General features: G+C 38.5%; 1 protein-coding gene across 39 annotated transcripts in view; it reads left to right on the forward strand.

Annotated features, from left to right (window-relative positions):
* Positions 1–24,935, forward strand: part of ANK2 (ankyrin 2) — a 317,165-nt gene that overhangs the window by 231,114 nt on the left and 61,116 nt on the right. For 20 of the 39 annotated variants that reach the window (XM_027597295.2, XM_027597301.2, XM_027597313.2 and 17 more), the window contains 5 exons: positions 662–760; positions 1,670–1,768; positions 10,114–10,186; positions 18,245–18,389; positions 24,261–24,363. In XM_027597295.2, coding sequence (XP_027453096.2) covers positions 662–760; positions 1,670–1,768; positions 10,114–10,186; positions 18,245–18,389; positions 24,261–24,363 — 519 coding nt within the window. Of the gene's footprint in view, positions 1–661; positions 761–1,669; positions 1,769–10,113; positions 10,187–12,080; positions 12,135–18,244; positions 18,390–20,602; positions 20,615–24,260; positions 24,364–24,935 lie in introns of all 39 variants that reach the window. The other 19 variants (XM_027597302.2, XM_027597314.2, XM_027597324.2 and 16 more) reach the window with 4 other exon arrangements.

A 24,935-nucleotide genomic window follows, 5' to 3' on the forward strand; every position in this document is an offset into this window, starting at 1 on the left:
CTGCACACTAACCTCAGTAGCAATTCCTCACAAATCATGGATTGCAGAGCTTTCATTGAAACTTCCCGTTTAGACCAGAATGTTAAAAAGAGCTTCATTTTTAAAGTCATTTTTAATTGAGAGTGGGCCACTCATCATCCAATGAACTCTTCCATTCTCTAAGCGTGCCCTTCTTTGACCAAAGCTGATTCAGATTTACCTCCATTGATTTAGAAGCCCTAAAGCTGGCGCAAAGATTATTAGAAAAGTCATGACAAGCAGTGTGGTTTGTGTTACCGGCTGCAGCTTGAAAGCTGCAGTTAAAAACATGTTACTTTCTTTTTCCCCAGGGAAGAAATCATTGTGATAACGCTCTTTTGTCATTATAAATCTCTCAGCATACCCGTTTTTAATGCTAATTAAACTTATAACAATAGCTGTAATTTGGAGTTTGTTAGTCTTCCTATTTCATAAGCTAGTCTTTTCGCTTTGCTTAGCGGACCATAAGGTGAGAGGGAGGGCTTGTTGCTGAGAAATGGGGTTGGTGGGGAAACTGAGCACCAAATAAACATCCTTGATGGTTTTGTTGTAAGTAATACCAAGAAACGCAACATGAAGGCTGACCTAGTTTTCCTTCTCCTGCTGCAAATCCTGCTGGGTCCATGGCCACCGTCACCTACAGAACGGCTACACGCCTTTGCACCAGGCCGCCCAGCAGGGCCACACGCACATCATCAACGTCCTGCTGCAGCACGGGGCCAAGCCCAACGCCACCACCGCGGTAAGCCAGGCGCCGGCTGCCCCGCACCACGCGGCTACCGCCGCTTCCTCCTGCTCGCCCGCCCCGGCGGCCCCTTGTCTGAGCCGGGTTCAGACACATTCCCCCTTTGATAAGCCCCCCGCACTCTGGGAAGCCCGGGATGCATGACTTCTCGGGCAGCGCTTCCCGGGGAGGGAGAGCAGTCGGCCTGCCTCGGCCGTCTCTCTCGGGGGAGTGGGGCCCTGCGCTTAGGCTGCTGGAACGTGCTCTGCTTACAGCTGGTGCTCAGATGTGAGCGCGAGTTCACCCCTCCCGCCCGGCCTTCTTAAGGGAGCCCGGTTGGCGAGGCTGCTGGCTTAGACAAAGCTCCTCGGGACGTGGAGCCATTGGAATGTAAACTAAGCGGTGCAGTTAAACAAACCGGGATCCCCAGTGGCCGGCGCTGGAGCCGGAGTTGCTTGCTTGTGTTATTTTGCTGCACTGTGAGCTTCTGCACAGCTGTAGCTAAATATGTGTCTGAGTTCCCTGTGGTAACATCTTACCTGCAGCAGATGGCCTGGCCTCTGACGAAGAGTAGCAGTCCTCGGTACTGCCTAATAATTTTTGGAGGCTGCATCCTCAGTTCAAGAGGTACTTTGCTAAACACAGTGGAATATTTGTAGAGATGTTTGACAACCTCAGGGTTAAAGCGTCAAGTGCTTCTTATTAGAAGAGCAGGCAGATGCAGCTTGTTGTGTTACCATGGTGACCCGGGCTATAGTCTAAAGAAGTTACAAAGAGATTCAGATGTAATGGTAAAAACTAGTGATTTTCCTAAGCTGTGCCTTGTTTTGGAAGGAAATGCTGGCTCTTGCGGAGCAGCCGGTGAGCTCATTGGCTCATGGCGCAGTCCTGCCTCTCAGTTCTCACTCTTTCTTTCACTCTCTTCAGAATGGCAACACCGCCTTGGCGATTGCTAAACGTCTGGGCTACATCTCCGTGGTCGACACCCTGAAGGTTGTAACAGAGGAGGTCACCACCACCACCACGGTGAGTAGAAGGAGCTGATGGGCTTTGGTTCTATTGTCTTGGCTTTCAAGCCACATACTTTTGCACTTATAAAATGTGTTGAGCTTTTAGTTTGGAACTTCTTTGGGTGAATATATAGTACAGCATGGAAGTATGTGGAGGTAAGTGCATTTACACAACTAATATGGGGGTTTTAGCTTCCTTTCGTTAACATAAATCCATATAAAATGTAAACGTAATTGTATAATATTTAGTTCCTTTTTCTCCCACTGCTTTTTTGGGGGGGGGCTGCTCTGCCCTTTCACTGTAGTGGGGTGTGACACCTACCACTGGCAAAGTGGTAGGACACTCCAGAGCAAACTTCTGATCTTAGCCAGGAGGTCACATCAGCCTCTGGAAAGACCCTAATCCTCCTGATACTGGGCTGATGACTGGGTCAAATGAATTCCCGTGAGAACGGTTCCTCCTTACTTTCTTACTTCTGATGATCATTTTTTATTGAAAAAGGAAATTGGTTGTACTTAGTAGGTCAACTGTATCTGTATCACGACAAGGGCATATATTTAAAATTTTTTATTTTTGCTGGTTTGAATATGACTGCTGATTCTTTAGGAGGAGCAGGGATCATTGATGGCCTTTGCCAGAGAAACTCCAGGAGAGTGAAGACTATGGGACTAATGAGTCCTAAGGCTCTTGTCCCATTCAGTTGGAGCAAAGCTTAAAGGAGGCCTCCCCATAGGGAGACTCACAGATGAAAGCGAAAGTGCTGTTCTCTTTGCACTTATTTATTAACTTTTTTTTCTTAAGCATGGACTCTAAGAACAGCAGCCCTTTAATTTCTCTTTCAAAACAGAAAAATAGAGTGACAGTAGAACATTAGATGTTCTTTAGAGACAGTAAGATCACAAATCAACATAAAACATCTGAATGGGGTTCTAGTAAATGCCTTAAGTTGGAAAGGATGTGTATAGAATTTTAGAACACTTGTTTCTTTTGACAGATATGTGGAAAAAGAAAGGAATTTTATTCTTCAGACTGACACCAAGTCCCTGTTGACGTTGAGGCAGATGGAATACAGTTGGTTTGATGTGAAATTTTTAATAGAGTGGAGTATGATTTATTAATGAACTGTGAGACACAGCCTGAATTTAAATGGGAGAGAATAGTACTGCTTGTTTTCTCAAGCAGAGTCTTAAAACCTTTGGCTAATACACCACAATATTTTTAAAAGATTTAAAGTATGGCTTCAATAAATTATAGGGGAGAAAAACAAGTCTTGTCACTACCCATCACTATACTTCTGAGTTGCTCTATATGGCTGAATCTTAATGGCTTTTTCTTACTATAATCATTTTTTATACCAGGAAAGTCTTCATATTAGGGACCTATACATATGTGTCTTTATTTGGCATCTTTGAAACAGTGTGCAAATCACAGATAAGTGAAGCCTGTAGTGGCAAGATTGGCCAAGTACATCTGTTCTTGGGAGTCATGTTTTCTGTAAACTTTATTAGCTCGGATTGCCGGTTATCATGTACATACATTTTTATCAAGTGACCACTAGGTGGCAAGCTTGCATCTTTTTTTGCTACTTGACCTGCTTTTCTTCCATTCATTTCATTAACTAATTCGTTCCTTCAGTATTTATTGTGTATAAAATATGCTCTGAGCTCTATGCTGAGGGCTGAAGAGTCAACAGTGGTGAAAACATTACCCCCCCCCCCCCCAGCCCCCCAGCAGCTTAGAGTTTAATGGGAGTGGAGAAGGAGACTTGCATTTTGTAAGAAAATAAATTCTTTAACATCAACAAAACTACGGAACTTACATGTTCAGTTTCAAAGAGATCCCAGGCTCATAAATATTACTTAGAGTGAATGACTTTAACTATATAGATCTATATTTGAAAAGAGAAGCAATTAGCTTGCTAAATTCTATGACTAAACAAGTTCAGATACCTTTCAGAAATTAGACGTGGAGTCGTATCTCTGCCACATCTAGTTTTAGTGCAATACAAAAACTGCTTTTAGAGCTCCCTGTGAGCTTTTCTTCTGTCCCATTATCCTCTGCCCTGCCCAGCTGAGCATTTCCCCAATAAAAACCACTCTACTTAGAAATCAAGTTCCTGGATAAAAAGCTGACAAATATAAAACATAATGGCATGTTTGCTTTTAGTTGGGGTAAGAAGTCATTGTCCACATTAACTAAACAAGTACCCCCTTTGTCTAAATGGGTAATTGTATGGGTAACATGTTTTGATACCACCCTATTTTTACTTTCTGACTCTTAGACTTGATTCTTAGAATTGAGTTTTATTGTTTTGTGAAATTGAGTTTGGGGTGAAGGATTGAAAATATGAACTTATTCCTGTCTCTTATGTGAGCCTTCTTACTTTGCACTTCCTCTCTTTGGGAAGAGATTTTCATTCATACTTTTTTTTCACATAATGATATTAATGGTATTAAAAATGAATATTTAGTGATTACAGATATGGCAGGCATTGAGGCTAGATCTAGGATTCAAATTTAGGTTGTCAGATTCTAAAGTCCATGTTCTTAACCACTCTGACATTACTGATCTTGGCTTTACTAAATGTAGCTTTTTTTTTTTAAGATTTTTTTTTTTTTTTTTTTTTTTTGACGGAGACAGAGGTATCGAGGGTAGGAACACAAGCAGGGGGAGTGGGAGAGGGAGAAGCAGACCCCCCGCTGAGCAGGGAGCCCAATGCGGGGCTTGATCCCAGGATCCTGGGATCATGACCTGAGCCAAAGGAGACGCTTAACTGACTGAGCCACCCAGGCACCCACTAAATGTAGCTTAACATAAATTTTGTGAAAGAGGTGTTTTCACCTAGTTTTCTATTAAAAACAACCTACCCAAATAGTGCTTTTGGTTGATTTCCACGGAGGCATCATATTCAATATTATTTTCTAAAGTGAATTTGGAATTGCTCACTGGTGATGGGCCAATATAGCACACTAGACAATTAAATAATTATGTAAAGTCAATAAAATTAAATTTAGTTTGATGTTATTACCATTTAAGTGTAATTACAGTTACACAACTAACATACAAATCTCACATCATTGGATTTGTATGATGTGCCTTTGAGCAGCCATGTGAGTTCTCTTTCGTCAAAGAAAGTTTCCTGTGCTAATCCTCCTTCTGAAGTTCTTTACCCCAAAGTATGAATAAAGTCATTGTGTAGGGAGAAGAGGAAAGCAGCAGTCTGTAAAGGAGAAACCACTGCTTCAGAAATTTTTGAGACATTTTGGAATTGTGGTTTGTTTCCTTAACCTTTGCTTTTCTAACTTTGGGGAACCCAGCAGGGGATATGAAGCAGTTTAGCATTATCCCAGGATTACAGTCATTGCGTGTTTGCTGGAATGGGCATCAGAGTGCGGGGGACGCATTTCTGGCAGCAGAAGCCACCAAGCTCAATTGCCTAAGGCAGTTTGGAAGACCGAGATAGGACTCACCCCTCTACTTATTAATCAGCTGTCATTGAGTATTTGTATTATTTGCATAATTTTAAAATGATCATGGTTTAAGTTGCATATAATCATTGATATGTAGACCCAAAATTACTAAAATAAAAATGACATCATAAATTGCTGAATAAACTAAAATAAAATGACATTTTATACCATTTAAAGAGGGGAAATTTTTGACAGTTAAGAAATGTTAACTATTCAAAGTCCTAAATCTTATTTGAGGCTCTAAGTCAGTTAAAATGGGAATCATAGAAATAGCAATGCAGTAAATCCACCTGAAGTCATTGGACACCTCTTGAGGTGGAGTCAAGATCTTTTCTTTGAATATAGGTCCATTGACTAGAAGGAGGCTAAATGATCATTCTTGCACAAAGAACATCTATATTACATACTATATCCTATAATACCTATATCTTGATGGTATTCATCCCGTATATACATATATATTTTAAAGATTTATTATTTTTTAGAGAGCATGCGCGGGGATGGGGAGGGGCAGAGGGAGAGAGAGAGAATCTCAAGCAGACTCCCTGCTGAGCCTGGAACCTGACACAAAGCTGGATCTCAGGACCCTGAGATCATGACCTGAGCCAAAATCAAGAGTTGGACACAACAGACTCAGCCACCCAGGCACCCCGTATTCATCCTGTATGTTATCTTAAAGTGACATTATACTGAGTGCAGAACCTTTTTAAACTTTTGACATACTTTTTTTTCCCTCATCTGCTTTAATTGTCTCAACTACACCTAACTGAGTACAAATTAGTTTTGGTGACTCACCTTTGTTGAGATTTCCAAACCATTTACATTAGTTTTTGTAGAAAAATATTTACATACTTTTTAAATTATTACAGACATTCTATTAACATGTACAATTGGTATAAATACATTGGGGAACAAAACCAAATTTAGCCTGTTGCCCCACTGATGGGAGCCATTGTGTGTGGGCATTAGAAGGTGGCATATTAGCCAAGATCACTCATCATGCTGGAGTGATTTGGTGAGTATGTGATACAAAGGAAATAGTTGACGAGGGGTGCGGGCCAAGTGGAGGCCGGCTATGCACACTCTTTCTTTTGCGTAAAACAAACCAGATATTATCTATTTACAAACAGCATGTTAAGGACTCATGTTTTAGTTTTTACATCTTTTCCACATCACGATAAATATTAAAAACTCATTATTAAGGCTTCTATCTCTCCTATCCTATTTATATTGCCGTATTATCTGATTTAATTACATACTATTAAATGTGTGCATAGTACACTATCCATTTTAACTTTGAAGTGGTTTCTAATCTTGAATATAGACTCTTAGGTTCTATAGCAGATGGAGTTGCCCGTGATCATTTAATTATATCTTTGTTTTCTATGCACTATTCAGATGCATTTGTATAAAACCATATTTATATTTTGATAATCAAGTTTTCAAAGTTCACTCCATTTTAAAGGAAAATATATATCTCTTATAACATTACTCATGAGTAGGAAGACTTATTTATCATCCATTCAACAAATATTTATTGATGGTCTTCTAAAGGTCAGTGCTACATCCTGAACAAATGCATACTCACTACATTGCATATGGAGGGCATTTTTATGATCTATAACAGAAAAATATCTGTGACCAGTGTGATCACTGTGTGGTACTTTTTCTGTTGCCACATATATTTGCTGGTAAAAACTTTGGTAGTGTTCAGTGACCAAGCTAAAGCAATGGTATTTCCACTCTTAGAAATTCCAGTCCACTCTTAGAAATTCAAAGAAAATATAGTCCTATTATCAGTGTCTGAAAATACGTCAGGCAATAGAACTTATTTAAAAAATATTTCCATCACTTATTTTCAAATAGAGAAGCATCCTCTTGTGGAATGTTTCCTAAAGAGGGCAAATACTCTAGAACATCTCCGTAAAATAAACTTTCTGGTGTAGTCTAATATGGTAGATATCCCTTCACATGTTTGAATCATTTTATTTACACTGAGAATCTTATAAAAAAAGTTTCAGAAAAAGCTTAATAGGTTATCATTAGCTTAATAAGATGTCACTGTCTTTCCTATATTTTATTTTTTTTTTAAGATTTTTATTTATTTATTTGAGAGAGAGAGAGAGAATGAGAGATAGAAAGCACGAGAGGGAAGAGGGTCAGAGGGAGAAGCAGACTCCCTGCTGAGCAGGAAGCCCGATGTGGGACTCGATCCCGGGACTCCAGGATCATGACCTGAGCCGAAGGCAGTCGCTTAACCAACTGAGCCACCCAGGCGCCCTGTCTTTCCTATATTTTAAATGCAAATCACTTTCTGCAATTTATACACTTTTCCAAATGGGTTGCGATTTGAGCTGCATGATAGATCCATCTGAGCAACTTTTTCATAGCTGAGCCCTCAGGGATTCTGACTTAAGTGTTCTGTGATGGTATCCAAGTGATGGTATTTTAAAATTTTCTCTAATAATTTTAATTTGCAGCTAGAGTTGAAAACCATGGATATAGAACACAGGTTTTAATTTATCCATGTTAAATTTATGAATTAATTACTATTAAGATAAGTAAATGAGGGGGCGCCTGGGTGGTGCAGTCTGTTAAGCATCGGACTTGGTTTCGCATCAGGCCATGATCTCAGGGTTGTGAGACTGAGCCCCGCATCCAGCTCTGCACTCGGTGCAGAGTCTGCTTCAGATTCTCTCTCCCTGCTCATGCTGTCTTTCTCTTTCAAATAAATAAATCTTTAAAAATAAAATAAGTGATATAATAGTCTTCTTAAGTTTAAGATATACTTATTGACCAGCTATTATTATGCAGAATTTTTAATGGATGCTTTTGTCTTTCCTAAAGTTTAGTTTTCAGTGAATAAGACATTACAAAATTATTTAAACATCATAAGCAACATGCAGGAAAGCTGAATTCAATACTTTAATCTCCAACTGTGCCTTCATCGGGATAACATGAGACTTTCCTTACTTTCTCGGGTTCTTCCCATTCTTTAACTGTTTTATCACCCCAAAGAAAATCTGTTTAGTTGTTATGTGGATTTTACGTACAGTTTGCCTAATTTTGTATCATTGATGTATTCGATATATACTTGAGAAGCACCTGCTAGGTTTCAGGTTCTGTGGAAACAAACTGACTCTTTAATGACTCACTCTCTCATGTGGGAGCAGATAAGACACAGACGTGTATGGTGTGGTGTATCCCGTGTTGCCAGATAATCACAGTGAAACAGACTCATCAGGGAGGATTGGGGAATGTCTCTCCAAGAAAATTACATCTACTATGAGCCAAGAAAAGAGGTAGAAGAATATTTCTGGTAAAGGAGAGAATATATGGAAAAACTTAGAGGTGTAAGAGGACGTGACCTGGGAACACGGCTGCAGCATGGAGAGAGAGAGAGGGGGGCGGGGGGAGGCCTCCGTGCCTCTCCTTACTACATCACCCAGCTCTTCTGAGCCACTTTGTCTGGCTTGTTTTCTGCGGAAATGGGGAGCCACTGAAAGGGCATGCGGTGTCACATTATGATTTCATCAGTGCCTCTTGACACACAGATATTATACAGGTAGATGTGAATATATTTTCAAAGTAGTTGAATTTCCTTGTAAATCTATTTGAAGTTCTCTACTGCTTTTGGAAAGAAAAGAAGTTGGTGCCATTCAAAAAAGTCCGCAGTATCCATGTAGCAAAGCTTAAAAAACCTAAGACAACTGTTTACCCCAATATTTTAGTGACTTTATTTGAAGATTTGACTTATTTTGAGAGATTAGGTTTTTAGAGTTCCCATAACGATGCCACTCCGTGGACTTACTACATTTTCAGTGCAGACACTAGAGATATGAGTTTGAGACTTGGCAGTGATATTTAAAGTAGTGTGATTTGTTTTTTGTTTTTTGTTTGTTTGTTTTAAATCACTGTGGTATCCCTGGTTGTCTAAAACAGTGCCAGCATGTGGTAGGTGCTCAAAATGTTTCTTGAGTGCCTGAATGACTAAAAAGTTCAGAGGCTTTTCAGTTTTAAGATGAATTTAACATTGAATTACAATTACAATAATGATGTTACACTAGCTGATATTTATTGAGGGCTAACATATTCCAAGCACTGTTCTTAGAGCTCTTATGTATATTATTTCATTTAATCTTCATAACAATTTTATGAAGTAGTAGTATTATCCCTGTTTTATAGATGAGAAAATTGAGACCCAGCAAAGTAAGGAACTTGTTAAGAAATGACAAAGTTAGAATTCGAACCCAGGCAGCCATTCTCCAGAATCTGGTCTCTTAACCTTACATCGCCCATCAGGAATGGAAGGCAGTGGACTTGGCAACTCTGGAGTGCCTTTGTGGAAGGCGAATAAGCAACAAACCAGAATTGTAGACCAACGAAATACCGAAAGGATGATTGACTCTCTGCCCTTGATCTTCTGATCCCAGAAGAGATGCATCATGTTTTCTGCCCCAATAGTTTGTCTTTCACATTGTTTACAACTTCTTTTCCGATGGCTTTGTTTTTAATAAATTACATATGTTCATTGCTTCTTTTTAAAACTTTTCTGGAGACATTACTTAGTTCATTTTAGGGAAGCCCTAGAAACATTCGTCTGCTTTCTCAATATGACTAATTATTAATGCCATCGTTAAAGAATTTATTTTTCAAAAAGGAACTCAAAATAATGAACTTCTTCTTGTACAACTTCACTGGAGTCAATGACCATTTATCTTCAGAAAGAACAAATGAATTTTCATGGACCAGAATAAGCTTCCAGAACATACATGTAGGAAGATGAAATGATCCGGGACTGATGGCTTGCTGATGCTATCCACGTGACCTCCTCTGTGATTCTTTTCTCTTTTTGATTTTAACTTGCGTATTAATGATTTTTTTTTCCAGACTATCACTGAAAAACACAAGCTAAATGTTCCTGAGACGATGACTGAGGTTCTTGATGTTTCTGATGAAGAAGGTAAGATTTTTATTCGGTCTTCATTGTCTTACACAAAGACAAGGCATCCTTTTCCTCAAGGATGAAGCTGGTACAGGGGGTGTGGGTGACAGCCTCTTAACATTTAAAGTCACTTTTTCACCTCTGTTTCAAAACACCTACTTTTGTCCTTTGGGGAAAGAGGATAGTGATTTGTCTATTTTCAATGGGTATTATCTTTAATGTCTTACTAATAACAGAACTGGAAAAGGGGAAAGACACTGGAAATTGGCCATCTGTTAAAAACACCTACCTGATAATACAATTATTATTAATATGTGTTTTAATTATGTTAACATACTTTTTAAATTAAAATGCCTTAAAGTGAAAGACTTTGAAGTATATTTTCTCAATGGTATATTGAGAAATCTCTGTTTCTGATTGGTTCAAATGATCAGAATAAATCGTAAGTCCAGAGGAGAGGAGGCTTAGATAAGGTTAGAAATAGCATGTAAGTCATACTAATTCAACGTAAGCATTTGATTCTTTAAGTCATAAAATATGCTCTGTATAGTTTTAGAGTTGATAAAAATTATCTAAGGTAGTGGATTTCAAATGTTGAGAAGCCTATTGCTCTAAAAGGAGTACAAGGGACTGCCTGGGGTGGGGATGGAGCATTGTGCTGCAGGTCTGCCCCTCCACGAGGGTTTCTGGCTCCTTACCTCTACTTCAGTTAGAGCAGTTGACTTTTCTTGAACAAAAAAATCTGCCAAAAAATCATGAATGCAGCAAATGAGGTATGTAGCCAAATTTCAATAGTACAGCTTTTGGTCAAATGTGTATGTTTGAAAAATTATTGCCATAAAGAATAGTACTAGTTAAAACTTGCCACACACTGGAGAAGGTCCAAACACTACCCACTGCAGGCAAAGAGAAGCTCTGCCGAGACTAATCTGAGGGAAAGAGCAGCCAAAACCCAACAGCAGCGTGCACACAGCACACACCAAAGACACTTTCTGAAGCACCAGGCCCTGGACAGTGTATGACCTCTTCTTCTTCTTTTTTTTTTTTTTTTTTAAGATTTTTTTTTTTTCCTTAATTTTATTTGTCAGAGAGAGAGAGAGAGAGAGTAAGAGAGCACAGGCAGGGGGAGCAGCAGAGGGAGAGGGAGAAGCAGGCTTCCTGCTGAGCAGGGAGCCTGATGCGGGACTAGATCATGGGACCCCGGGATCATGACCTGAGCCGAAGGCAGTCGCTTAACGACTGAGCCACCCAGGCGCCCTCTATGAGCTCTTCTTAATACAGCATTACTCTCAGGAGCAGGAAACCTAACAGGCTTTCCTAATACACACAAGACAGAGATCTAGACAAAATGCCAAGATGGAGGGACTCATCTCAAAAGAAAGAACAAGAAGAGGGCACGGCCAGGGATCTAATTAAACCAGATATAAGTAATACGCCTGAACCAGAATTTAAAAGAACAATCAGAAGGAGACTAGCTGGGCTTGAGAAGAGCATAGAAGACGCTAGGGAGTCCCTCACTGCAGAGATAAAAGAACTAAAAAACTAGTCAGGTTGAAAAGAAAAGTACTATTCTTAATAATAATTGCTTTTATTGAGAAATAGTAAAAGTAGATTTTTAGGTTCTTCAAGATGTAATCAGAAGGTGAAACTTTACATTGAGGTGTCATTATTTGGAACTAGTTTGTTCACCGATTGGTAATAGGCACTGAGTTATCTCAGCTTTTGTAAGAACTTATGACAAGAACGAGCAAATGTTTGGTCAGTGCGTTATTATAAGTAAATTAATAATTGCCAAAGTTAGCATTTCCGAGTATTATAATAATTTTGTGTTCCATCCTAACACTTGCCAGCTAATTTTAGCATTCATATATGCACATCATATTTTGTTTTGTGGAATCATCTTTCCTAACAGCCTTTAAACAGTTCGGTGACAACTTTATTGATGGGGAAGCGCTTAGTGATTCAGGTACCTTTAGAGGAAGTTATTGGAGTGAAAGCTTTGCTTTTAATTTTTCTTAACTGGATAGAAGCAACTTGCTTAATATTTAAATCTGGGTGCCTACTACTAATCTGTTTCTTTTGAAATAGCATGGAGTTGTATTTGTATGCATGTGAGTGTGTAGATTTTATTAACTTGGAAGCTTAAAGCCATAAATTGCTTATCCTATTAATGATTTTGCTGCTGTTGTTGAGACCTATTAGTATCATTAAATTATCTAATGAGCATCATGTGAATATTTTACCAAAACTAATCTCTCTTCTAAGAATACACAGAAAAAAATAATTCTTTGTAAGTTGACACTTAACTACCATGGACCTGTTAAAACTAAGACTGCTTGACTGAAGGTACTTCATATCATTCTTGGCTGAAGATAAGTTTTAGATGTGGTTAAAAAATATGTGAAATTGATAGTTATAATGTGATTTTTGAAGGTAGCTAGGAATAAAAATAACCCTTAAAATTATTTAGGAGGAACTTCAGCATATAGGGAAAAATGAATAATATAAAATATTGTATCTACCAAGGATCCAAAGTGCATGTGGTATCACTTGAAGCAAACTTCTTACATGAAAATCTAAATTTATAAATCAAATAGAGTGATTATTTAATTTAAAAGTAGTTTATTTCCTAAATAATTGTTAAATAATTCCATTGCCAGTGCATTCAAAGTATTGAGTGGGATTAAAGAAATTCCATTTATATAAAACAGCTTTTTGGACCTGCTCATTGCCTAATATAAGATCTAGCTATAATATCCTGTATACTTTTATTAAAACTGTTATAGATTCAGAGTTTTTAGTGATAAAAGTCTTGCTTTGAGAGGAATACTGGCTAATGATCAAGAATATCTCCTATGGTGAGAGAAGAAGCTTTCCTTCTTTTAGACCTAGCCAAAAGCTTAGTAACACATTTTTCCCCAGAAAGAAATTCAAGTTGAAAAATTTTTATGTATACAATATGTTTGAGTACTGTGAAGTGACTTTTAGTGCTAAGAATTAGTATAAAGAAACTTGGCTGGTTGATATTGCCAACCCTTTAATGTTTTATGGGCTTAAAATGTTTTCACGGAACCTACCATTCATATGGACAAAGTGCAGCCACATATATTTTAAAGGTATTAGCCAATTCTTGCCTTTTTTTTTTCTTTTTTACAGCTCTTCTGTTTTGATAGTTGTGTGTATTATCAATACTCAAAAGAATATTCAAGCCCGGTATAGATGTCCTTTCAGGCTAACTTGGTATAGTAATCAGGATATCCAGTCATGAATCCAATCAACAGATAGTAAAAGTGATGTTACTACTGTGTGTAAAGTTCTGTCACTGCTACCATTGGGGCATCAGAGGTGAACACAGGGCATGCCTGTGTTTTTTTTTTTTTTTATATATATATATACATGGGGAGATAATGTAGAAGTTAAGTGAAGTATAACAGAAGGCACTATGTCATCCACTTTTCATATCTGCCTTGAGAGCTAGAGAAGGAGAGACCTCGCACAGTCCCATGGACTTGCCGAAACTGAGAGATTAATAGGAAGGTGACACAGGTTTTAGAGAGTGGGGAAGGAACAGTATGGATGGTCCTGAGAGGGGAAAGCATAAGAGAGAGACACAGAGTGGCAAAATAATCCAGTCATTCGATTTGGCTCATGCATTAAAACATACTGGGCTTCACTGTGAATGTTTGAATTCTTAACCGAAAAGTCTGGGAAATTCGGATATATTAAACATTTTGATTAATGATTGAAACAAATCTGATTTTCACAAAGATTAAACCAGCAGTGATACACTAAAGGAGTGTATTAGGAAGAAATTGGAAGGAAGCTCAGATATTTGACAGAGGAGAAAACATTTACTAAGCATCTACAATGCTAAGTGCATTGTCTCATTTAATCCCCATAGCATCCGCATGAGCTAGGCTATTGATTTCCCCTCATTTTTTTTCAGGTGAGGAAAGGCTCACCTGAACAGGATGAGACTAAGACTTAAACACATTAAGTAGTTTGCTCCACAGTACACAGCCATTAAGTGGTAGATGGGGAAGGTAAACCCAGTATGAAAGTTGTTGTAATAGCTCAGTCATACTATAAATAAGTCCTGATGGAACAACATGGCAGAGAAATGGAAGGAAAAGATAGAAATGGGAATTCAATCTGAGAGTATTGTACTGTGCGGACGAAAACACAGCTGTAAATGTAATCCTCTACATCTTCATAGGATCGTGAGCTGATCCCTACCTTTGCTGACTCAGCTCCACAGCAGTAAGTTATATGGTGGGGCTCAGGGGTGATAACACTTAGGTAACTAAAATACCTGTAGAAATGTGACCCATGTGTCCCACATACTCAAAGGTTTGTGCATGGATGGTTTGTACAAACTTCTCCACTGCTTCTCTGGAATGATGTGTACTAATGATAATCAAGAGAACTCCAGAATGGCTGAGTGTTACGATGAAATGTAGAGGAACCATCTATTATCTCCTTTTGTCACACTTTGGCTGTGAACTCTTGACAGTGGGGCTCCTCACTTCCTCCTTGTATAACACGACAGATACTTCATCCAACTATTTCTTCCACCTTTTCATAAATAAGAGTAGAGTTAGTCTTCCCAAATGTTAACAAGTTCACATATTTTTTTTCTGGAAATAATTTAGGCTTATATCCAAACCAGACAATGCCTGTGTTTTGGTAAACTAATTCGTAGAATTGATCTTAGAATTTTTTTCTCCCAGAAATAAACAAAGGGGTACCCCAACTTATTTGACTCATAAAAATACTCCTACGTAAAGGTTTACCAATTACATAAGAGGAGGGAAGTAGTAGAAACAATTAAGTCCTACAAGGCTTATAATAAGATGTCTGGCCTTGATTTGATCACTGTTTAGACACTAACTTTCTTCCTGGACTTTTTGCCATTGCTCACCATCATGAACGTTTACTTTTGCCAAGTTACTTCAGGTAGTATTCTCTAAATAAGTAACACGTATTACTCTTTTATTCTCACTGTTTTTATTGCCCTCCATGACCCCTTACACACGAGCCTCTCACCTAGAGTAGTGTCAGTCTCTGCCCATTAAAACTGAATCCAAACAAATGATCAGCTCTAATTCCTTCTTCGGTGACTCCTTCTCCAGCTTCACTGAATTTCCTAGGAATATCACAAGAAATTACCACAAACTTGGTGGCTCAAATTTATTCTCTCACAGTTCTGGGAGTGAAAAATTTATGGTGGGACCATACTAACCTCTGATACTCTGAGGAAGAGTCTTTCTTGTCTCTTCCAGCTTCCAGTGGCTGTCAGCGATCCTTGGTGTTTGTTCCTTGGCTTGTAGACACATCACTCCAATCTCTGCCTTCATGTGGCATTTTCCTCTGTGTCTCTAAGAACACTCTGATTGGAGTTATCCAATGTGATCTCATCTCAGTCCTTAACTTAGTTACATCTATAAAAGCCCTATCTCCAAAAAAGGCCCTATCCTCAGATTCCAAATGGAAGTGAAATTTTGGGGGGACGCTACTGAACCCACCACACCATCCTAAAGTGATCTCTGTCCTCTGACATTTTTGGTTCTTAAAGTTGACCAACATCATGCATTTTGTGTTTGTAGTGTTATCTATAGATTGCTGTTATTGTCACATCTTGCTTTGTGAGGGAACACTTTTTAGTTTTTTTTAAATTTTTTTTTAAAGATTTTATTTATTCATTTGAAAGAGAGAGCACAAGGAGGGGGAGAGGCAGAGAGAGAGGAAGAAGCAGGTTCCCCGCTGAGCAGGGAGCCTGAGATGTGGGACTCGATCCCAGGACCCCGGGATCATGACCTGAGCTGAAAGCAGACACTTAACCTTCACCCAGGTGCCCCTTTTCACTTTAAAGAAGAAAATATATGTAAGGATGGGCAGGAGACCCCTTTAACAACCATAATTTTAAAAACTTTACTCATGTTTTCCTTAGAGCTATCAGATTTACGAATATTTAAAACACAGTACAATTATATTTCTTTCTTTATGATATATACATTTAAAAATATTTTTGTAGGGGCACCTGGGTGGCTCAGTCAGTTAAGCGTCTGCCTTCGGCTCAGGTCATGATCCCAGAGTCCTGGGATTAAGCCCCACGCCAGGCTCCCTGCTCAGCAGGGAGTCTGCTTCTCCCTCTCTCTCTCCCCCAGCTTGTGTTAGCGCTCTCTCTCTCTCTCTCTCTCAAATAAATAAATAAAATCTTTAAAAAAAATAAATAAGAATATTTTTGCGTAAATGAAATTGAGCTCATATTTCATTGATGTGTCACACTTTCACCATTTTGTATTAATAAAAACAATAGGTAGCAATTAGTATATTCAGGCACTTGATTACACAATGTTACTATCTTATTCATTCAACTACTGTGTGAGATAGATTAGTATCATTCCCATTTACTAGTTGTGGAAATTGAGGCTCTGGAAGATTAACAGGTCAGTAAATAACAATTAAAATTTGAATCCAGGTCTATCTGATTCTAAAGACTCAACTTTTAACTAATACTCTGTGTAGCCTAACTCATTATGCTAAAACTCAATAAAGATCTAGTGGTGTCACTGAAGGAGCCATGAAAGTATTTTTAATGATGAGACTTATAATGGTCAAATGTTAAATGCATTCACTTTGAGACAAAAATCTAATGGTTAATAAATTATATCTCCATTTACTGGAAGGTCTCTCTTTTTTTAATCTGTCATTAGTTTTAAGTAATTTAAAGAGCTAATAATCCTTTTATATATACCTGAGATCTTAAGATCATATATACAGACAAACAGTGAAATGTCAAAGACATATATCTTTCTTACAATTCTTTAATGCTGTACCTTTATAAATTAGTGCTGATTTAGAACAATTATTTGAAACAAATGAGTATAGAATAATATTTAAATTAGTTTATAGGAATGAAGTACATTCCTTCAAATTGTCCTTTACATAGATCATCAGGCTTAAAGTGTGTAATTAGTGTCTTAAGGAGTCATCAAAAATAGTTTCTCTCAGCTATATTATTTAATTTCTCCATGTCAGCATATTAATGGCATACAGAGCACTTCTGTGAATGAGGTATTACTTATTGACTCACCTGGAAAAGATATTTTTGAAAGCATTCTATTCCTAGTCACAGGCAGGGAATGTACCCTTACCATTTGATCTTCTAAATATGAGCTACCACACTTAGTCATCTCTTTCTGCCACTACTTGATTACTTAATTCTCTATTTTCCCTGTCATTCACCTTTGGGAAGCCACCTAGTTTCCAACAAAACATCCTTTTTATGCTCTGTAATGTTTTTAAAATTAAATTCCAGGTTGTTTATTAAAATGTCACAATCTGCTCACTTTGTTCTAGTATTCTTTCCCTAATGTGCATATCTTGTTAATCTTATAAATCATATCCCTCCACATACTATATCACATATTTTAGAGCAGTAGATATTTCTTTCTATTTTTTGTTAAGGTTTTATTTATTTGTTTGAGATAGAGATAGAGAGAGCACGAGCCAGGATGGTGGGGGACAGGGAGAAGGAGAAGCAGACTCCCCACTGAGCAAGGAGCCCGATGCGGGGCCCCATCCCAAGACCCTGGGATCGTGACCTGAGCTGAAAGCAGACGCTTAACCAACTGAGCCACCCAGGTGCCTGGAGCAGTAGGTATTTCTTAGCATATTGCCAATGACACGAAGAGACTGTTAATGCCAGACATTATGTACAAAATTATTGGAACTATGTCTAGAAGTTGAGTGGTCTGCATAGTGAACTATGTTAAATAGTACAAGCTATAAACCAGCTATGGTAAAAAAAAATGAGTAAAGAAAATTGATATTAAGAGTATTACAATTCAGGTAATTCTTTCTTCTTGGTAAGCAATGGGAAATGGGTCAAATATTGTTTCTCTAATAAGTTTTAGCACTTTGTGGTTGCATGTGTTCTGTTTTCTTTGGGTGTGCGGTGTTCCGGTGATGTCCATGCTATTCTGATGTTTTTTCATGATCATCATCCTATTTTGTAGTTAATATGACATTCAACAAATAATTCTTCCTCCATCTTCCTCTGATTGCTTCAAGGTGATGACACGATGACAGGCGATGGGGGAGAATATCTTAGGCCCGAGGATCTGAAAGAACTGGGTGATGACTCACTACCCAGCAGTCAGTTCCTGGACGGTATGAATTACCTGCGATACAGCTTGGAGGGAGCACGCTCCGACAGGTATTCACCTAAAGCTGACACTTGGTATCAGCCAGAAGGCAATGCAACACTTTTTCATGATGATAATTTAAAAAAGTAGACATAATTATTGATACTCAGTAGGTACTGCCCTACTCTCAGCATGTTGTATCTTAACTGCATCCTCGAGCACCTTTAAGTGCCCATTTTAAAGAACAGGAAACTGAGGCCCAGGGAGATTAAGTAACTTAATGAAAGTCAAACAACTAGTAAGAAGCAGAGCAAATGATAAGTAAAGAGCTCTCTACATTTCAGTATAGTATTTGTAATCATTTACCACTTTTTTCTCTAGGCAATTAAAAAGGACTGTTTTACCTTATGGGTATTTTTGTTAGTGGCATAAATTCTGTGAATAAAAGTATGTTGTGAAGAAGGATGAAAAAGAAACAAATTCAGGAGGAAACTGCCTGAAACTGACTTTTTCATGAAAAGGAATTAGACCAAAATCCTCCAAGATCTTGAATACAAAAGCAGTCTGAGCAAAATCTGAAGGAGCACAGGCTTTATAGACAAATCTGAAGAGGTTATGTCATATTCTGAAGTATAAAATCAATGTTATTTTCTGATTATTACTAACTAGCACAACTGGTGTTTGTTATTTTTTGAGGCAAGCTGAATAAGAACATCCCATGGTACCTCATCAAAGGATTGACTGCCAATTTTGGTTAACATATGGTGGTCCATATAGTGTAATGTTTTTCACTAATCAGTAATCTTAGGTTTATAGTTTTAGCCTTGCTGTATTCTAAGCTGTAGTTAACACATTCACAGTCTAAGAAATAAATACCTTAAAGCGGAGTTAATTCTAAATGGATAATTAGCAAAAACAGATTTTTCTTGGAGTTTTTCCTTAAGCATCAATGCTTCTTCCCTACTTTTTTTTCTTTTTTCTTTTGAACAATTCAGTGTGCATGTAATAAGTGCCTTTCTGGGCTGGCTTTGTGGTGGATGCTAGAGATACAAATGTGACCAGGACATGATTGTTAAAATTATAGTCTGATGGGATGTGAGAGAAACTAGGCTAGTGGTACCCACAGAGAACAACTAAAGCCCCGGGGCTCAGGCTTCCTGGAGGAGATGAGGCCAAACTGAGATACAGTGATGGGTAATGATGGTGAGGAAAGGTAGGGAGGGCATTTGAAGCCTTAATGAGATCATGAGCAAAGGCTCATGGTGTGTGAGAGAAAGAATAGTGCAATATTGGTAGAGTGTAAGTGTGAAGGAGGGGAGATCTTGTCTGCACTTTGGATGGATCCCTCTGACTGTAAACTTAAACGATGAATTTTAGAGGAGAGCTGTCAAAGGGCCAAACCTGGCAGTTGCAAACATCTGAAAAATTGTTGTAGGAATATTAGCTGAAGCTGTTAAGAGAAGACTTGACCTTTAACCTTGGTGGTAGCAATCACGGAGAGAATTTGGGAAATCACAAATTTGAGAGCATATCTATGAGGTAAAAGTAGCCAGATCTGGTGATGGATTTCATGGGGTGGGTGAAAAGGAAGATGGTTAGATTGACCCTTTGGCTTTGATGACATAGATGGAGGGTGGTCCTTGGGATCAAGAGAAGGAAGAGCCACTCGGGGTGAGAGTAGGGGGACTGGTGATGGGGCCAGGGTTTTAAAAGGCGAAAGATTTATACGATCTGAAGAGAAACCAGAGTATAGGGGCCAGGGTTTTATATACTGGATTCTGACATACAGATAGATTTGGACATCACAATCTGAAATTCTTAGGAAAAGATTTCAAATTTCAATAAAATGAAATTTATGGCTTGGCACAAATTCATAATAACCTATAAATAATCGTATCACTGTCAAAGAAAAAAAACCTTCATTTTCAACATGGTCTATTTTATCAAGTTCTTGATCTGATCCTTTTTCCTTCTTTGAAAGTACTAGGTTAAGGAAACTTTAGAACAATACTTTCTATTAAATGGGTTCACGGTATGATGATTCTACTGAAACTGAACACTTATCAGCATGTAAAGATGAGGATATGAAACAAACAAACCATGGTCTGTTCTCCAGGTCCACACTAGCATTTTCAGAACCCCAGATTGTATTCATGATCTCCAACATGGAATTACAGGCAACATCTCATGTTCATGGATTTCTTGTTTATGTAATTCAAAGGGAGTTTTCTTTTTTTGGTAACCATTTTTACTTTTCGTTATTTATTTGGTATGCTTTCAATAGTACCATGCCCAGGTAGGTATTAAATAGCATGAAAAACTGTGAAACTTCCTGGAGACGTTCACATTTCCCTGCTTTCTGTGCAATGTGTGTAGTGTGTGTGTGTGTGTGTGTGTGTGTGTGTGTGTGTGTTGGCAGGAGGTGCTTATATTCTAGAATTATGGATTTATTCTCAAGTTAGGATTTTTATGTATTGAACTGAGTAACTGTTTGAGCTAGAAGGGTGAATATATTACTAGAATACAAGTCGAAGACATGCCCCTGGCATGACTTTGTTTAACTGTCACAGCTCCACCTTGTGGTTGATAAAACATTAGCATGGTTTCCCCAAAGGAACCTCATCAGTCTGTGTATAGTTGGAGATGGTAGAAAAACCATTCTGATGCCTAAAATGTACATGGAGGCAGGAGAACACAAATAGGAACAATGTAATGTACATGGATAAAAACATATCCAAGTTCTTATTAGTTAGATTTTGTGTCCATTTTATTTTATTATTGCTTACAAATTAAATTTAATGTAAAACGCAAGGTATCAATGAGCCACAGAAGCTTTTCCATGCAATAAAGCAAACGCATTGAAATTTTTGGATATTCACTAGTTTAACAGGGTTCAAAAACTTCATTAACTGAACGTCTACTCCTACAGCTTACTAAGATACTGATTATTACATTTTTCAATGAAATTACAGACTACCTATTATGTGTCCACAGAGTAGTTTACTATAGTGCAAAGAAGTAAAATTTAAGACCGTAACATAACTTTTGGCACAACCCTTCATTGAACAGCAAGTACAGACTTATACTCCTATAGATATGTGTTATTATAAATTTATTAACTGAACGGGATAACCTCTGACTTACCGAAAAAGAAATGTATTGGATTGTAAAATATTTAACCTTGTTTGTAATGTTTTAAGTCAGGGTAGACAATTTTTTTATCCAGAAACTTGAATTATTCCTGATGTTTGTGCTGGTCATTATTCCATTAGAATAATTTCTCTACTGCTGGAATATTCTATTTATTTAAGTCAATTCTATACATCAGAAAAAAGAGTAGTTAGAAACTATAAACATTGATTAAGCATCCAGTTAGCATTTTAGAAGGCAGTAAACAGTAAATCAGAATAAAATCATAGAAGTAGAGATATTTAGGCATAGTTCCAACTTCTTCCTCCCTTCCTCTGTCTCTCCAACTTTTCTCACTCTCTGTCTCCATATCGTAATATTTTTCTCTCTCTACCCTAATCTCCTTTTTGGTTGTACGTCAATTCTCTTTCTTATTTTTTCTTCTCCCTCTCTCTTTCTTCTCTGTTGAGGCTTTAGGAAAGACAATAACACCGATACCCCTTTTCCCCACCTGATTCAAACCAGTTGAGAGATAGACCTGGGTATCAGGTAGATAAGATATCACAAATCCACCTTTATTACTGGTATATTGAGTGCAAAATGCGGCTCTGTGCTTGCAGCCAGATGAGCTCTTTCATACCTCATCCCTAAGTAGACAGACATCCACCCAGTTCTGGTCTCTCCCTGAGGATGGCAATTGGGACCTGGCTGCCTCCTTTCAAAGTTTAGACCTTTACAGTGGTGGCAGTTATGCTGTGCGCAGGCATGTCTAGTCCTGTACCTCAGTACCTCTTGTTCCTTATGCATTGTTCATGCACATCAGTTTAGCACCTTTACATGCATAAAGTTACAGTTTGAACCTTGGAATTCTAGAGCCACAGATAGAGATTCAGGGTTAGGCCAGAGTTAATCCTAGCAGCCTGCAGCCTGTTTATGAAGTACACCATCAAAATCCAACTGCACACCTGTAAAACCAGCCCCAATATCAGCTGCTAGGACTAAAACCCCTACGGATGGGCTCACTAAGGCGTCTGGCTGCCCCTGCCTTGGCTGTGTCCGGAGCCTCAGTCTTCTTTGAGAACCTGTATAACATAAAATAGTGAATTACTGAATTATATTTAGATTTCGTTTTATTATAAACAAAAATTTATACAAGATCAGTCAACTCCTTTAATTCATGTCACCTACCTTCTAATATTCCAGGTCTATTTGGGGGGCATAAAAACTACAGCAGAGGGCGCCTGGGTGGCTCAGTTGGTTAAGCGACTGCCTTCTGCTCAGGTCATGATCCCCGAGTCCCTGGATCGAGTCCCGCATTGGGCTCTCCACTAAGCAGGGAGTCTGCTTCTCCCTCTGACCCTCCCCCCATCTCATGCTCTCTCTCTCAAATAAATAATAAGTATATAAAAAATTAAAACTACAGCAGAATAGGATGGAGAAGGTCCTTAATTACTATGATTTATCTACCAAATGATGATTTCCTCAAAGATAATGGAAGTTGGCTATATTGACACCTCAAAAAATGACAGCATGTGGCTCACAAAATTAGGTCTATTTGCAAAATGAAAATAGTTTCTACTAAGAAATATGCTAACCTGACACTTAGTCCATAATTCTACAGTGCTTCACTGGCCAAATACCTCCTAGCTGAAAGTAAATGAAACTTTGCTTCTATAAATATTGTGAAAGCTTGCATCTCTCTCTTTTTCCCTGTGGGCTTTGGGCTACTATTTTGAATACAGATATTTAATTCTCGGACTAATGTGTATAAAATACAGCTTGAGATATCAGTCTATTTGTCATTTGATCGTACAGATTGATTAGGAAGGAATGAATTACACTTATGCAAATGTCAAGCTTTACCCATCACATTTGCATATATAATTCAGAACTCGGAAATTCAGAGTTCTCAAATATATAAAGCATCAATTCCCAAGGCCTAAATCTCATGTTGAAGCCAAACCTCGTTTCCGGCTGTGTCTCTGGCCGTTGTTTCTGTGCTGACAGATGTGTCTGTGTCCTGGGTTGGTGCTTAGAAACGGTTTCTTGTGCTCTTGCATCTTATTGCCACAGCAACCAGCACTCTTTGGTGCCTCACTCACCACATAGAGGACATGCAAAGGGGAACAATGCTGCCCTTTGAAATAGCATTGTTGGAGACACCAGAGACAAACAAGAGGAACTGCACTTCCGCAGGAAGCATGCATCTGGCCACAGTTCATTTCACTCTGTACCTTCCAGGGGAATGCACCCATGGTCAGTCATTCACAGTTGGAGAGGAGAATGAGGCATGCAGAGAATGGAAAATGAGCGAAGATGAAACCCGTGCTTCCTTTCTGTTCCTTCCAAGGCGGGTCTCATTCCCCCCCCCCCCCCCCCTTTAATATTTTGCTTAGTTGCAGGGAGATTGACATTTACCACAGATTGAAGCAGTCTCTTCTGGCATAATTTCCTGTGTGAATCTCTTGTCCTGGCAGTAAGTGAGCTGCAGTTTGCTGGTTTCAAAGATTTCTGGGGAGAAAATAAATCAGATTAGAAGTATCAAATTTTAACTCCTGGATTCCCTTGTGCCCTTGCCATTGAGTGCTAGGAACCAGTCAAAAGATGTGTTCGTTTAGTTGTTGGACAGAGAGGGAGGGCAACACAGAGACCTGTGTTTCCTTCTCCCGCGGTGGCGATTCATGTCCCCCTGGAAGTTGCACTGTTAGCTAATTAGCGCGCTTTTTTCACTCTCCTGCTCGGCTCATCCTTCCATCCTCCCAACCCTGCTCCGGCTGTTGGTATATGACCATGGCCTCCTGCCAACCTACCAGCCTCCGATCCTTCAGTTCCGACAGGTCTCACACCCTGAGCCATGCCTCTTACCTGAGGGACAGTGCCATGATTGACGACACAGTTGTCATCCCCAGCCACCAGGTACGTGACTTTCTACTTTGTCATTTCAGCTTTCTGGAGAGCTTTCGGACGTTCCCTGTTGCCGGAAATGTCCAGAGAGTTTTTCCATCTGAAAAGAAATCATCTTAATTCAGTTGACAAGCTGGGCTAAGAGTTTGAGGGCTTTTCTAAAGTGATATACAGCTTGTTGCTTCAGCTCTACTAAATTCCTCTGTGGAGATTATGTATAAAAATTAATGTCTTTATAAAAATCTCTGTTAAAGGAAAAAGTGAGATGAGGTGCGTTTAAGATAGAAAATGAAAGGTACAGGTAAAAATACACCTTATATTCAAAATTGTTATCTGTTATCAGAAAACTGTTAGAGGTTGTTATGGAATATTTTAATCTTAGGTGTGATTTTATCAGTTTCAGCTGGTTGGATATAGAGAAGTAGATGTGAATACCTACTCTCTCCCACGATGATTACACAAATGTGGTCTTAGGTCGATAGTATAATTTAAATGGGAATGTATTATAAAACACATTTTAAATGGCTCGGTCTTATATTTTTACATGAAAAGATGGTAATATCACCTTCCTGTGATAAGTGCTT

Source organism: Zalophus californianus, chromosome 2 (genome assembly GCF_009762305.2).
Source record: "Zalophus californianus isolate mZalCal1 chromosome 2, mZalCal1.pri.v2, whole genome shotgun sequence".
NCBI classification, from domain to species: Eukaryota; Metazoa; Chordata; class Mammalia; order Carnivora; family Otariidae; genus Zalophus; species Zalophus californianus.